A 15,342-nucleotide genomic window follows, 5' to 3' on the forward strand; every position below is an offset into this window, starting at 1 on the left:
CTTCAAGATCTCCCACAATCCTGAGCTACAGAGCACAGGAAAACCTTTTAAATTATTGAATTGGACTCAAAATGCCTTTACCTTAAGTCTTTTCCCTCTTTTAAGGCTTTTTCTTGGCAATGTCAAGTCTTTCAGGGTTGCCCATCTCGCCTCCTGTCCCATGGGTTTGTCTTTTTCATTCAGATAATTGATTACACTGTTTCCCAGAATTATTTAGATCAAAATTTCCCATGAATTTTTCCTTTTATCTATATTTATTAAAGTACAACAGGGAATTGTATTTGAAAACATGTTTCTGTCCCCAGTCTCTTTCACAGATGCAGCTTTGCTGAAAGGACATTTGTTGTAGTCTTTTGGGTGGTTTTCCATCTCTGAATTTCTAGGTCATATTTTAATATCTTGCAGTTCATGAGTGAGATAAAGTGTGCCCCAGCATCTGTGAAATATGTAGGAATCGAACTTCTAGGAAAGACATTACTGATCTAAAATCCTTGCTGAAATCAGTCTGTTTGTTTTCTACCTCTAGATGATCTTGAACCCAACAGCCTTGCAGTGATTCCTGGGATGGGAATACCTGAGCAACTGAAACTAGCCATGGAACAAGAGCAGATAGGTAAGAGGGAGAAATGATGCATGCAGGCTCATTTTCGTAAGCTATTCAGCTACTGGTTGGCTATTTCTCATACTTCTCATCTGTCGTGGGGGCCTGAGGGGAGAGAAAGTGAAATGCACTAAACAGCTATGTATTTCTTTCACATTAAACTTCTCTGACATTCTGTGTTTTCAATGTTAAGAGGGGAAAGAACAGGGTTTCCTGGTTCCCTGGTTTAAGTAGAGACTCAGAAAACTAACAAGATTTCTTCATTCTCCTTTATATGCTCACTGTGCTTTTCCTCCTCACGTTCAAGGGAAAGATGAGTCAAATGAAATTGAGATGACAATCCCAGGGCTGGACTGGGGAATGGAGGAGGTGATGCAAAAGGACCAAAAGAAAGTGCCACAGAAAAAAGTGCCCTATGCGAAACCAATCCCTGCACAGTTTCAACAGGTAAGAACATGATACATCAGACTAAATTGATTTTAGCCCAACAATCAATAGCCTGTACTGATACAACACTCCAAATTCTAGCTTCTATAGATCAGTATCCAGTGTAGAATAATACACCAGACCAGTTCCAGTTCATGAACATTTGAGAATAAAATATTTGACTGAATCCCTCCAATTCCAGGTTACTACCTAAAATAGTAAGTATTTTGATTTTATATCTTCACTTCCCTTATAGGCTTGGATGCAAAATAAGGTCCCTATCCCTGCTCCACCTGAGCTGATGAATGACAGAAAGGAGGATATTAAACTGGAGGAGAAAAAGAAAACACAAGCAGAGATCGAGCAGGAAATGGCAGCACTTCAGTACACCAACCCACAGCTCTTGGAGGTATGTAAGGAAAATTAAACTGTAGCAAGTACCCAACCAAGCGAGTGTGCTTGGGTAAAAGACAAAAAGAGGAAGTGGTGAAAAGCAGAGTTAATCACTGTAGAGAGTAAAGCAGAAGTTAGGTGAAATATATGGTGCACTTCATTAAAAATTGTTAAAGTAGCATTGGTGAATATACGTAAAAGCATTGCTGGAATAAATTGAAAATTAAATAAGGGCAAGTAAATACTGAACCTGACCACCAAACTATGAGGTTGGCTTATTGTGACACTGATGATGAGTTGGCAGCATTTCAGTTAACTTTATCCTGTTGAGTTCTCATTCTTTTTAATTGGTTCTCTATTTATCAGTCAGGTTAAAAGAGTTAAAGCTTTGTTCAGAGATCCCTTGTTCCCAAGAGTGAAATGATTGTCTGCTTTCCAGTAGTTCTACATACATATATGTGCAGCCTGTTTACATGTGTATTTGTTTTCTGACAGCAACTGAAGATTGAGAGACTTGCACAAAAGCAAGCTGAGCAAGTCCAGCAGCAGGCACCACCTCCAGGAGGCCCTCTGCATGGACCCCAGCCTTTCCCAGGACAAGGCCCAATGTCGCAGATGCCTCAAGGATTTCAGCAGCCCATTCCACCTCAGCAGATGCCAATGAATATGCCTCAAATGGGACCCCCTGGTCCACAGGGACAGTTCAGACCTGGAGGACCCCAGGGACAAATGGGACCCCAAGGTCCTCCATTACATCAAGGATCTGGAGGTCCACAAGGCTTCATGGGACCACAAGGACCTGCGGGTCCCCAGGGACCTCCACAAGGACTGCCAAGGCCTCAGGATCTACATGGGCATCAGGGAATGCAGAGACATCCTGGACCTCATGGGCCAATGGGGCCTCAAGGGCCACCAGGTCCACAGGGTAATTCTGGCCCACAGGGTCACTTAGGACCACAAGGTCCACCTGGGTCTCAGACTCATTTAGGGCCCCAAGGTCACTTAGGTCCTCAAGGTCCCCCTGGTGGTCAAGGAATGCAGGGGCCACCTGGTCCAAGAGGAATGCAAGGGCCGCCTCTTCCTCATGGAATGCAAGGAGGTCCAGGATCTCAAGGGATGCAGGGCCCTATATCTCAAGGGCCTTTGATGGGACTTAATCCAAGAGGGATGCAGGGTCCACCAGGGCCCCGTGATAATCAGGGACCTGCTCCACAAGGGATGATGATGGGTCATCCGCAAGAAATGAGAGGACCTCACATGCAGGGTGGTTTACTCGGACATGGTCCCCAGGAGATGAGGGGCCTACAGGGACCCCCACCTCAAGGTTCAATGTTAGGACCTCCACAGGAATTACGTGGACCGCCAGGTGCACAAGGCCAGCAGGGGCCTCCAAAGAACTCTTTAGTTGGGCCTCAAGGAAGTATGCAAGGACCGTCGGGACCTCCGGGACAGCAGAATCCTTCAAGGGGGTCACATCCTCCCCAGGGCCCACTATCTTTCCAGCAGCAGAAAACCCCTCTGCTTGGTGATGGGCCTCGTGTCCCATTCAGTCAGGTATGTCTGAGTCAGCATAATGCTGAAAGTGTTAGGAATGTAGGAATAATTGTTGAGTATTATAGTTACACAGTATGAACCCTAAGTAGCAAGAGGTGGGGTTCCAAAGGGTAAGTGCCGTTGAAAAATAATGAAGCACCAGTACCTATGAGTTAATGAAAACAGTTACATAGCTTGAAACAGCAATAATAAAGGTATAGAGAAGGAAGGATTACTAATACTGGTGTACAATTAATGTCTGGCAAGAAAATATGTAATCTCAAAATAAATCCGTTATCTAATTAAGATAGAAGAGTCTTAACTTCTGAATTCTTGAAAACAGGGAGCCTCTGGGAAAAGAATTCAGAAATGTTGAATTAAGCAAATTTCTGATGCTTATTCTCAGATGTACATTTTTTGCATTTGCATTTTTTGCAGGTGCATTTTTTGAGGAAAAGCTTTGTAAACTTTCATCTAGCCATTTCTGATAAATGAGTGTGATTTTTTTCACAAACCTTTTTTGTATATTTTTACTCGTCTTCATATGACTAAACAGCTTCTTTTTAAATGTTAAACTGGCATGGATTTACTGCTCAGTTAAAAAAAAGTTAAGTTGTCTGAAACACTGTGCCTGTTCCTGAATCCCCCTATGAATTATTGTTAGGGGGGTCTAGTTAAATTGCAGAGAAATCACACATTTTTCACAAGTTGATCATATATAGCAAATTTTGCAGATGTGTAATACATCTGTGAAATTTGCTATTTATGCTGTGATCAACCCATGAAAAATGTATGATTTCTCCACAGCGTTTCTCAAACTGCGGGCCCTGACCCAAAAGGGGGTCACAGGCCTGTTAGGGGTTGCATTACTGCCATCCTTACTTCTCCGCTGCTGCTGGGGGCAGCATTGTCTAAAGCTGGGAAACGGGAGAGCAGTGGCTGCATGGTATTGCCACCCTTACTTCTGTGCTGCTGCTGATAGCGGGTGCTGCTTTCAGAGCTGGGCATCTGGTCAGCAGCCGCCGCTCTCACCAGATTTCACAGGTTTCAGAGTAGCAGCCGTGTTAGTCTGTATTCGCAAAAAGAAAAGGAGTACTTGTGGCACCTTAGAGACTAACAAATTTATTAGAGCATAAGCTTTCGTGAGCTACAGCTCACTTCACAGTCTGTGACGTGATTTTTTTTATTGCCCCAGACAGGTCACATGTACTTCTTTATGTATATGTGGGAGTGGAGGTAAAACCAATAAAGGAGCCACAGCCTCCAGGGCTTTGAAGCTTTGCTGGTTTGCAGGGGAAAAGATGCAAGTAGAGGGCCTGATCCAATTCCCATTGAAACTAATGTGAGTTTTTCCACCAACTTCAGTGGGTGCTGGATCAAACCCAGAGTGTGTAAATATATTTGTGTTAATTTAAAAAAAAAAAAAGTGTGTGTGTACGTCTGTGTCATATATATTTGGGCGTGGGGGGTTGCAGGCTGTAGCTGTGTCCCAGCTTCCCTAGTTGACAGTCCCGCAAAGCTGCCTGCTTTCCATGTGGAGCAGGGGTGCTGGGGCAAGTCAAGCCCGTGCCCCAGATGTCAGACCAGGACGCAGCCTGGAGAGCATAGGAAGAGATACTATTCAGCCCCGTGGCCCCCCAGCATCCCCACTCTCCATGGAAAGCTCCAGTGTCTGGGCAGCAGCCCCCCTCCCCACTGCAGCCCTGCCCGTAGAATATCCTGGGGCCCAATATCAGCATGTCCCAGCACTTCTATCTCTGGATGCAACCTCGCAAACCTGACTTTCGCTTATTAGTAACTGTCGAATAATGGCAATCTTTTGCTGTCCTCCAAGGGGTTGCTAATAAGCGGAGTCTTGTGTGTTTGGGTATGAATAAATACCAAAAACAGTTAACATTGCATAGTTAAGCACTGAGAAGTTCAGAAATGTTAATAGAAAAGGAGTACTTGTGGCACCTTAGAGACTAACACATTGTTTGCGGTGTTGATGAAGCCATGTTGGTCCCAGGATATGAGACACACAATGTGGGTGAGATAGTAGCTTTTATTGAACCAACTTCTGTGAGTGGAAGAGAAGCTTTCAAGCTTCCCAGAGCTCTCTTTCAGGTCTGGAAAAGGTAACCAGAGTATTACAGCTCAATATGAGGTGTGATAAATTAAGCATAACACATGTCAGGAGACCAGTTAACATGAAGTGGGCAATTAATACCTTTGCAGTCATAGGACGAAGGAGGGTTAGTCAGTTACACATTGTTTTAATGAGCCATAAAATCTGGGTATCTGAATGCATGATTTTCAGTGTCTAGCAGAGTTATGAATTTAAGTTCCTAGGCTCATCTTTTGAAGATATTGTGTGGATTTTCTTTAATTATGAGGACTGAGGCATCGGTTATGAGGTGATTGCTTTGTGAAAAGTGTTCATCCTCTGGTAGTAAGGTGTTTTTGTCTTTTATCATTTTTTTGTGTCAGTTTATTTGAGAGCATAGTGATTGTCTGGTTTCACCCACATAATTGTTAGGCATTTGACATATTGATGAGGTACATCACATGTTGTGATAGGCATGTATAGGACCCATGGATCTTGAAGGGTGTGTTGTGGAGGGTATTGATCATTGTAGCAGCAGACATATATCTATACGTTTTGTATCTGTTCTGGCAGGTCTAGTGCCTCTTTGAGTTGGTGTGTCCTGGTCTGTGTTACACATTAAACTATTATGCGTAAATAACAGTGATGACACTTTCAATTATTACAACACTGTCAGTGATGTTTTGTTAATACATTGTAATGTAAATACACTGTTACTGCTTTAAATGTTTGAATACTTTGAACCTGGAACATGTTTTTATGTCCGCTTAAAGAAAATTTCAGTTTTAAATTAGCTTTCAAACCAGTAGAAGGTATAAATGCTGTATATACATTCTCACTCATTATTCGCCCCCTGCCCCCCAGTATTCACATTGAGTAGCACGCTTTACTTTACAAGTAGCTCCGTTTGATTACTTGAAGATATTGGATATTAGAATCAAATGGTTACAAGATCTATGAATGTTTCTGTATTTAGCATTTGGAGATATATGAAGATGTCCACCGTATGTAACATTTATCAAATTTGTTACTGCCCTCTTGCTGTAATTTTGAGAGTTAATATTGTGTATGATACATGGAAACCACATGGCTTCTTGTAATTTGCAGGAAGGACAGAACCCAGGTCCCCCACCATTGATACCAGGACTAGGGCAGCAGGGAGGACAAGGCCGTCTTGCCCCTCACAACCAAGGACCTGGTCCTAATAAAGGTAACTAAACATCTTAAGTAACCCTCCAAAGAGAGTCATATCCAGTGAGGTGCCTCTAGATGTATGAGACCCTAACACAGCGTGTGGGGTAGGTGCACATGGGGGTTATGCTCAGGACTGGCAAAAATATGGTGGAAAACCTCCCAACAAATGACTTGGTGTTTTAATGTATGTTTTCATAGAATTGTAAAAACCAGAAAGTTCCCTGGACTGTTTTTAGAAAACATTACAGAAATCTGCTGTCTTTCACTTCAGGTGACAACCGTGGCCCACCAAACCATCACATGGGCCCTCTCTCAGAAAGAAGGCATGACCAAAACAGTGGCGGTCCAGATCATGGTCCTGAGAGAGGGCCATTCCGAGGTGGCCAGGAGTGGGGTGATGGTAGGGACAACAGGGGCCTGCCTGATAGACGAGGACCTCACCCAGATTTTCATGATGATTTTGATCGACCAGATGATTTTCATCCAGACAAGCGATTTGGCCACCGGTTGCGTGAATTTGAGGGGCGAGGTGGCCCACTGCTACAAGATGAGAAATGGAGACGAGGTGGCCCAGGGCCCCCCTTTCCCCCTGATCACAGGGACTTTGAGGGAGGGGGCCCAAATCGTGGCCCTCCTGGGCCTTGGGAAGGACGGAGACCCTCTGATGAGAGATATCCACGAGAACCTGAGGATGCAAGATTCCGGGGAAGACGGGATGAAAGGTAAGAACAAGTTCATTTGGTGCTTTTGGGTAAAGGTAACTGGAGGGGATCTTCCTCCCTGGTTTCCTTTTCATAAGGAGTCTATCTATTTCAGATTTATAAACTGGAAACCAATAAGGAAATGAAAACTCTAATGTACCTGAGTATAGAGTCCATAAAATCATTCAGTAATAGAAGAGAACTTGAAAAAGGTCATTGCACACAACAGCTTCAGTGCCTGTATACAGTAAGTAAAGAGAAGGGAGGAAATCTGTAGAGAAGATCGGGTGATGCAGGCCGAAGATTTGAGATCATATTGACAAGAGTGAACAGGAAACTGGAAAGTCAGAGATTTCCACACTAAAGCGACAAACTTTTGAACACTAGATATGGAGATTGATACTTTGCCTCCAATCACAAACTACAGCATGAGTACAGAATATATCTGAGTGAGATGTAATATACAGTTAGGGAGCAGGAACAGTGAGCCTACTATCAAGTACAAGAGGCATGGATACACTCTCTGTTGGACTGTCAAGATTATTTTCTCATGGTTTTGCTCTTAGGAGTCTTTTTTCGCTTTCTGACATTTCTTTCTCACTACCAGGTGAAAAACACAAACAGAAATAATCTAGTTTCCTAGCAATATTCATCTCATCACTCATCAAGTTGCCCTGAGTAAACCTCAAAGGGAAAAGTTTTGCTTCTAGTTGATTACTAAATATGGAGTAACTCCTTAAACGTCTGTGACGTTCACTGACATTGAAGTTACTCCACATTTACACTAGTGTAATTGAGAGTAGAATTTGGCTTCCAGGATTTAAACTTCTCATTAACCTACAACATATGTATATATACACATATATATATTTGTAAAAACTTGTTGTTTTTTTCACATAATGTACAATCCTCTCTTTTAGTTGGCTTTTTAAATAATTTTCTTAGATTCCTTTTACTTTACATCTATACAGCTCTCCTTTTAGCTACCTGCTACCTAACTTGTAAGATGTACCTTCCTATTGTGCGAGGAGTATGAAAAGATATGAACAATAATTAAACAAAGGTAATCTCTGAACACCTTTAAAGATAAAACAGAGTAAATAAAAACAGAGAACTCCAGAGCTGAATGGTCTAAATCACAGAATTCTGAAAGAGACAGCAGACTAAATTAAACTATAGTTGTAGCTGGGGGTTTTTAACCCTTTGTTGGAAGTAAGGTCGGGGGACTGGGAAGAAGCTAATGTGTCATTCTGATTTTAAAAAGGCTTCAAGAGAAGAGTCCAGGAAACTGCAGACCTGTAAGTTTGACCTTTGAAGTGGGAAAGATTCTATTGTCACAGTACCAGGGATCAAAATAAGAGAACAGTTTTACAGGTAGATTGGTTAGAGACAATCATCATAGAACTGTAAGAAGTATTATGATTAGCAAACTTAAATTATTTGAGCAAGTGAAGGGGTGAAATAGACATTAAATACTGGAGGTTTTATGGGGTGGTCCCAAGAATTCCAAACCACTCATTCCACTTAGTTTTGAGTTTAAACACCATAATTGATTTGATTACGTATGAGTGGTATGTATGTGTTTTTCTTTTTCTCTCTCTCTCTCTCTGATTTTCTGTCCTTTCATCCCTGTCCTGTTCCTACTCCACTTGTGCACATCAACATGATGCTTCTGCTGCAGAGACTTGCCTGTTTTTTTCCTGTTATTTTGCACAGTGTGGAGTTCTGTAAATTAAGTTCCTGTGTCTCATGAAAGAAGATTTGAGACTTGTCAAACAGAAAATGAGCCTTACACCAGTCAGGGTTTCATATGTGACTGTGATTTGAAAAAGGATATTTATGAGCCCAAATTAAGGGCTATGACTATATCCAGCATAGCGATGATAGAACTCCAAACTGAATTCTTTGGCCATTAAATTGCTTGAAAAACAGGAAGTAAAGCATTGATCCTGGCTGTCATAGGACCTTGTCTTGTGATCATAAGATCTCACAAGCTAAACAGCTTCAGACAACCTAGTCAGTATTTAAATGGGAGACCCTCTAAAGAACACTTAGGATTGGTCTACATTAGAGAACTGTGCTGTTCCAAGGTTAAATAGTATTGCTAAATGTTATGGAACCATTTGTTCCTGAAACTCTTTAGTTTGTCTGCCCTAATAATCTAAATTACTGTAAAATGGTTCATTGTCCATGCACAGCACTCCCTTCAACCACTGCTGTACCTATCCAGGCACAGCTTCCTCATCTCTGTATTGTGTTTGTCTTTTCCAGCAGGTGGAGATCTATTGTGTTAATTTAAAAAAAAATGTATCACCAAGTTCAAAAAATATTGTATTGTGTTATGACTACTGTTACAAATATTTAAATTTGTAATTATAAGGTTACTGTTGTTAAAATCCTAAATAAAAATATTTAAAGCTTTGCTTGTAATAGGATGCACTGTGTCTTTAATGAGATGGGGGAAGGGGATGTTGCACAAAGCCAAGACAGTCTGAGTACCACCTCTGCTGCAGTTTGGCTGGTATGGAATTGGGATGGGGTGGAAGGGTGTTAACCAGTGGACAGAGACAATGCTCTGAGTTGTCAGAGCAATCACAGCAGGGTGGCCAGGAGTATTGTGGAACTGCAATGTGAGCACTAATTGAACCTAGAGTAGCTGCACCACCTAAACTTTTCATTTATGCTGGTACAGAAGCTATTCTGAGCTGGTGTGCACTGAAACAGTTACAATAAACTGAGCTGGTGCACTCTGTTGGAATTGTACTTAGACGTGCGAAACATTACAAACACCTTTGTGCAAGGACACAGTGTTTTACATACAATCCAGGAGCTGTAAATACCAAAATTTCCACTCCATGCGTCTGATGAAGTGGGCTGTAGCCCACGAAAGCTTATGCTCAAATAAATTTGTTAGTCTCTAAGGTGCCACAAGGACTCCTCATTGTTTTTGCAAAATTATCTAGTGTCTAGATAAGACTCTCTAGATTCTATAAGAAGTGGTGCAGTAGGAGATACTCTTCTCTCTGAAGAAATTCTGAATTAATATCTCAGCATGGTGATTGTGCTTCTTTAAGATAAGATGTAAACCAAAGTCCTGATCACATCAGGTCATTAAAGATCCCCTGGTACGACTTACAAGGAAGTGTTACTTCACTGCCATGACCAAAATGATTTTGGATAACTATGTTCTTCCAGACTAAATCGCCCAGTATTTCAACTGAATAAACTGTTCTTCATGTTGCAGTATATTGCTATGCACTGTTAAACAGTTGCCATCACCACAGAGGTGGCTGCACTCCAGAATCAGTTGCTAAATTTGTAAATCTTACAGAAACCCTTTGGGATAAAAGGTGCTGTATAAATTTAAGATAATTTTATGCCAGAAAAAGAAACCAAATTGAGTAAAATTCAGGAATTAAAATTCTTCTATATAGCTATGGAATGACTCTCTCTTGTTACTTGTTTTTTTACTTGTGGTTTTACTACTAAGGAAATGGCTTTTTAAAAAAACACAAGTGCCAGCACATCACATTTTTAGGAATTTCACTTATCCCAGTTAGCGGGAAAAAATAGGGCCCTGAACTTGAAACACTCCTTACCCACACCCACCATCCCTCCCTAACCTTTCATTTTTTATTAAATGGACAATGTCTACTTGAAGTCTAGTCAGTGTTTTTCTCTCCCTTGTTCCTATGTGAAAGACTGAACAAACAACAGGAGGAAATTGAAGAGGGGAAACAATGAAAATGAATAAGCACAAAGTAAACAAGAATTTTTTTTCCCAACTAATCTCTTCCAGTGCTAATAATTATAGGTGTTGTAACAATAGTAGGTAAACATTTCAGACACAAGTTTAATTATTAAATTGAAAATGAGCCTTTAGTTCATTAGTGATTAAATTCTGCATAAAAACCATGTTTGTACCGTGTTCTTTCTTGCAGCTTTAGAAGAGGAGCACCCTCAAGACATGAGGGGCGGGGACCCAGGGGAAGGGATGGTTTTCCTGGTCCGGAAGACTTTGGGCCAGAAGACAATTTTAACTCGTCAGATGAGAACTCAAGAGGAAGAGATCATGGTGGCCGGGGGCGAGGTCGAGGTACTCCGAGAGGTAAGTGAACATTCTTCCAAACTGAAACCCATGTGAAAGTCAGTGACAATAGCGCAGAAGTTGTTAATATTGTTAATGAGTACAGTGTCTCATGTCCTATGTTTCTTACTTTATAGGAGGCCGAAAGGGTCTACTTCCCACTCCAGATGAGTTTCCCCGCTTTGAAGGAGGGCGGAAACCAGAATCCTGGGATGGAAACAGAGAACCAGGTGAAAACTGGGGTATTACCATTGTGATTGTCTAGTCTGACCTCCTGTATAACACAGGCTGTAGAACTATCTTTAATTAATTTGTTTGAACTGGAAAAATATCCATCATTTCCAGTGATGGAAATCTTTAGACGCTATCTTTAGAAAATGGCTGGTAACTACTCTTTTATGTAGCTGTTACTTAAATCAGGAATTTACAGAACAGTTCTATCATCTCTCATTCTGCTGATCATTCTCCTTCTGTCCTTCCCCATTAGCAACATGATGCTACTTTTTTCTGTTTTCCAAAGTTATTCAACATGTAATGGACTCTATATGCAGCTGTCCCATCAAAGACTGAACTTGGCCTCCCTCTGTCCCTTGAGTTTTGAGTTTAGTTTGAAGTACATAAGAACATCATAATGGCCATACTGGGTCAGATCAAAGGTCCATCCAGCCCAGTATCCTGTCTACCGACAGTGGCCAATGCCTGGTGCCCCAGAGGGAGTGAACCTAACAGGTAATGATCAAAAGATCTCTCTCCTGCCATCCATCTCCACCTTCTGACAAACAGAGGCTAGAGACACCATTCCTCACCCATCCTGGCTAATAGCCATTAATGGACTTTTAATCCACATGAATTTATCCAGTTCTCTTTTAAACCCTATTATAGTCCTAGCCTTCACAACCTCTTCACGCAAGGAGTTCCACAGGTTGACTGTGCACTGAGTGAAGAAGAACTTCCTTTTATTTATTTTAAACCTGCTACCCATTAATTTCATTTGGTGGCCCCTAGTTCTTATGGGAACAAGTAAATAACTTTTCCTTATTCACTTTCCACACCACTCATGATTTTATATACCTCTATCATATTCCCCCCCCTCCCCCCCGTCTCCTCTTTTCCAAACTGAAAAGTCCTAGCCTCTTTAATCTCTTCTCATATGGGACCCGTTCCAAACCCCTAATCATTTTAGTTTCCCTTTTCTGAACCTTTTCTAATGCCAGTATATCTTTTTTGAGATGAGGGGACCACATCTGTATGCAGTATTCAAGATATGAGCATATCATGGATTTATAGAAGGGCATAAGATATTCTCTGTCTTATTCTCTATCCCTTTTTTAATGATTCCTAACATCCCATTTGCTTTTTTGACTACTGCTGCACGCTGCGTGGATGTCTTCAGAGAACTATCCACAATGACTCCAAGATCTTTCTCCTGATTAGTTGTAGCTAAATTAGCCCCCATCATACTGTATGTATAGTTGGGGTTATTTTTCCCAGTGTGCATTACTTCACATTTATCCACATTAAATTTCATTTGCCATTTTGTTGCCCAATCACTCAGTTTTATGAGATCTTTTTGAAGTTCTTCACAGTCTGCTTTGGTCTTAACTATCTTGAGCAGTTTAATATTGTCTGCAAACTTTGCCACCTCACTGTTTACCCCTTTCTCCAGATTATTTAAGAATAAGTTGACTAGGATTGGTCCTAGGACTGACCCTTGGGGAACACCACTAGTTACCCCTCTCCATTCTGAAAATTTACCATTTATTCCTACCCTTTGTTCCCTGTCTTTTAACCAGTTCTCAGTCCATGAAAGGATCTTCCCTCTTATCCCATGACAACTTAATTTACATAAGAGCCTTTGGTGAGGGACTTTGTAAAAGTCTTTCTGGAAATCTAAGTACACTATGTCCACTGGATCCCCCTTGTTCACATGTTTGTTGACCCCCTCAAAGAATTCTAATAGATTAGTAAGACGTGATCTTCCTTTACAGAAACCATATTGACTTTTGCACAACAATTTATGCTCTTCTTTGTGTCTGACAGTAAAAAATAAAATTATTGTTTCAACTAATTTGCCCGGTACTGATGTTAGACTTACCAGTCTGTAATTGCCAGGATCACCTCTAGAGCCCATCTTAAATATTGGTTTTACATTAGCTATCTTCCAGTCATTACAATAGAGCCCATTCCATATTGCCTGTCACAATTATCCTTTTAGACCTCATTCAATTATAGAATGGCTGGTGCATTTTTCTTTTTATCAGATCATATGTTTTAGGCATGTATTAATATTAGGATAATCTTTTTCTGAAGCTGGCTCAATGGGGGTATCTTCCCTATCCACTGGATAATGTTTATCAGCTGCAATGATGGTTGACAGTTTATTGGCTTCAGAATTGGTGGTAGTGTTGATAAACAAAACAATATGAATGGGGATTCACGATGAGGTTGAAACTTGCAACTGGAACTTCATAGAAAACTAAAGGAAAAATCATGATACAAATCTCAAGTGAAGGAAAAGTTGCACACCTGGATTTCAGTGCTCAAATCCTAAAAAAAGAAGTGCCAGAACACATGATTTTGACAAGCCACAACATCACATGCTTTAGTGGTCATTTTCCAATATTTTTAGCATGAATAATTATTGGTTTACTTTACAACTATTTGAAGTACCGGAACATCAATCCAGCTCCCTAAAAAAGTGCCAGAATGGCATTCTGGAGCGTTCTGTCCTGACTTGAGCAATGCTTGATTTTTGCCTCTTTAAAATTTGAGGGTGTTTTATTTTGAAAGGAATATTTTTAAGCCTGTCCACTGCGTCTTCTGCCTTAGGCCTTATCTATACTGGCACTTTACAGCGCTGCAACTTTCTCACTCAGGGATGTGAAAAAAACATCGCCCTGAGCGCTGCAAGTTTCAGTGCTGTAAAGTGCTAGTGTAGACAGCGCACCAGCGCTGGGAGCCGTGCTCCCAGCACTTGTACCTAACTCCCCTCATGGAGGTGGATTTTTTTAAAGCGCTGGAAGCACTTTCTCCTAGCGCTGTGCCACAACTACACAGCCAGCGCTTTAATGTTGGTAGTGAAGATACACCCTTAGAATCTTCCTTTTCAACCTGATTCCCTCATTTGTTTAAATTCTGTTTACATGCTCACTTCATATCACATGTTTCCTACCACCTGGTCTTTCTGCCACAAATATGAAATTGCAACTAGTCTGGCGTTCTATGACAGCACACGTTTATCTTTCCTTCTACTAATACGTTCATTCATCTATAAAGATGCAGTTATTTGTCTGTTAATTTTTTTTTTTCCCTTGGGGTATCTTTAGAAATATTGAACAGAGGTATATATGTGCACCTTAAAGAGCAGATACTCTGAAAAGTTAACAACTGGCTCATGTGTTTTCTGAATAAGGGCAGTAAGAGAGATGTCCTTGCCGTGCATGAAATTGCTAAAGAATGTAGAAAGCGTATACATTTATTTTGGTATCTTTTTACACAGAGGAAGAATGTTAGATTCCTTGTGCCCATCAGTTGTATGTTACTCATGACTTTGTCTTTTCTCCTTCTGGTCAGGTTCCCGTCAGGATCACCCTCCTCATGATGGACAGTCTCCCGCCAGCCGAGAGCGTTCTTCCTCACTTCAGGGTATGGACATGGCGTCACTGCCACCACGCAAACGTCCCTGGCACGATGGACCAGGGACATCTGATCACAGAGAAATGGAAGCTCCAGGTGCACCTCCAGAGGAGAGAGGCAAAGGTAAGGGGTAACTAACTGGTACTGAGAACTTCACGTAGCTTTATACTATTTTCACAGAGTGTACTTCTGCAGAATTCCTCATGCAGGCCAAGGTGATAAAGCAGAACTAAGGTTTAGTTTGATAAAGAAAATTTGAATAATATCTTTTCAAATGTAGGCCCTACTGCCATTAGTCTTGTGGTGGGCAGGTCATTTGAAGATGAGTTTATCTAACACTGATTGTAAACTCTTTGAGACAGGAATCATGTTTTCCTGTTTTGTACAGAACCAACCATGCTGTGCCTCTCAAAAGGTTTTGTTAAAGTGGAACAAAAATATTTAGTTATGCCTTAGCTAAGGGGATAGGTGGGCAAAGTATTTTTTCCTCAAATTACTACCCCTTCTGTTTTGGGAAAGAGTCCTGTTTTTCTCTTGCCTTTGATGTCATATCTAAAGTGAGCTGTGAGGAACAGACAGTCCTCTTTCCTGGGAACAAGAGAAGATGCAGGTCATGCTTATGTCCCACAGTAGAATATAGTATCTCTCAACTGCACTCTCTCAGAACTGGCTAAAGAAGTTCCTT

At 41.2% G+C, this 15,342-nt stretch overlaps 1 protein-coding gene and 1 long non-coding RNA gene across 5 annotated transcripts in view; both read left to right on the forward strand.

Moving 5' to 3' along the window:
* Nucleotides 1-15,342, forward strand: part of WDR33 (WD repeat domain 33) — a 102,812-nt gene that overhangs the window by 85,555 nt on the left and 1,915 nt on the right. For 2 of the 4 annotated variants that reach the window (XM_038415208.2, XM_043492980.1), the window contains exons 13-21: nt 527-613; nt 909-1,048; nt 1,284-1,436; nt 1,916-2,974; nt 6,147-6,249; nt 6,505-6,955; nt 10,876-11,042; nt 11,159-11,251; nt 14,595-14,780. In XM_038415208.2, the coding sequence (XP_038271136.1) occupies nt 527-613; nt 909-1,048; nt 1,284-1,436; nt 1,916-2,974; nt 6,147-6,249; nt 6,505-6,955; nt 10,876-11,042; nt 11,159-11,251; nt 14,595-14,780 (2,439 nt within the window). Of the gene's footprint in view, nt 1-526; nt 614-908; nt 1,049-1,283; nt 1,437-1,915; nt 2,975-6,146; nt 6,250-6,504; nt 6,956-7,049; nt 10,495-10,875; nt 11,043-11,158; nt 11,252-14,594; nt 14,781-15,342 lie in introns of those variants that run through there. The other 2 variants (XM_043492981.1, XM_038415209.2) reach the window with 2 other exon arrangements.
* On the forward strand, nt 3,058-4,247 carry LOC122455939. The gene is made up of 2 exons (XR_006274477.1): nt 3,058-3,997; nt 4,119-4,247. It is a non-coding gene; the product is annotated as an uncharacterized LOC122455939 (long non-coding RNA).

The sequence above is a fragment of the Dermochelys coriacea genome, chromosome 9 (assembly GCF_009764565.3).
Source record: "Dermochelys coriacea isolate rDerCor1 chromosome 9, rDerCor1.pri.v4, whole genome shotgun sequence".
NCBI lineage: Eukaryota > Metazoa > Chordata > Testudines > Dermochelyidae > Dermochelys > Dermochelys coriacea.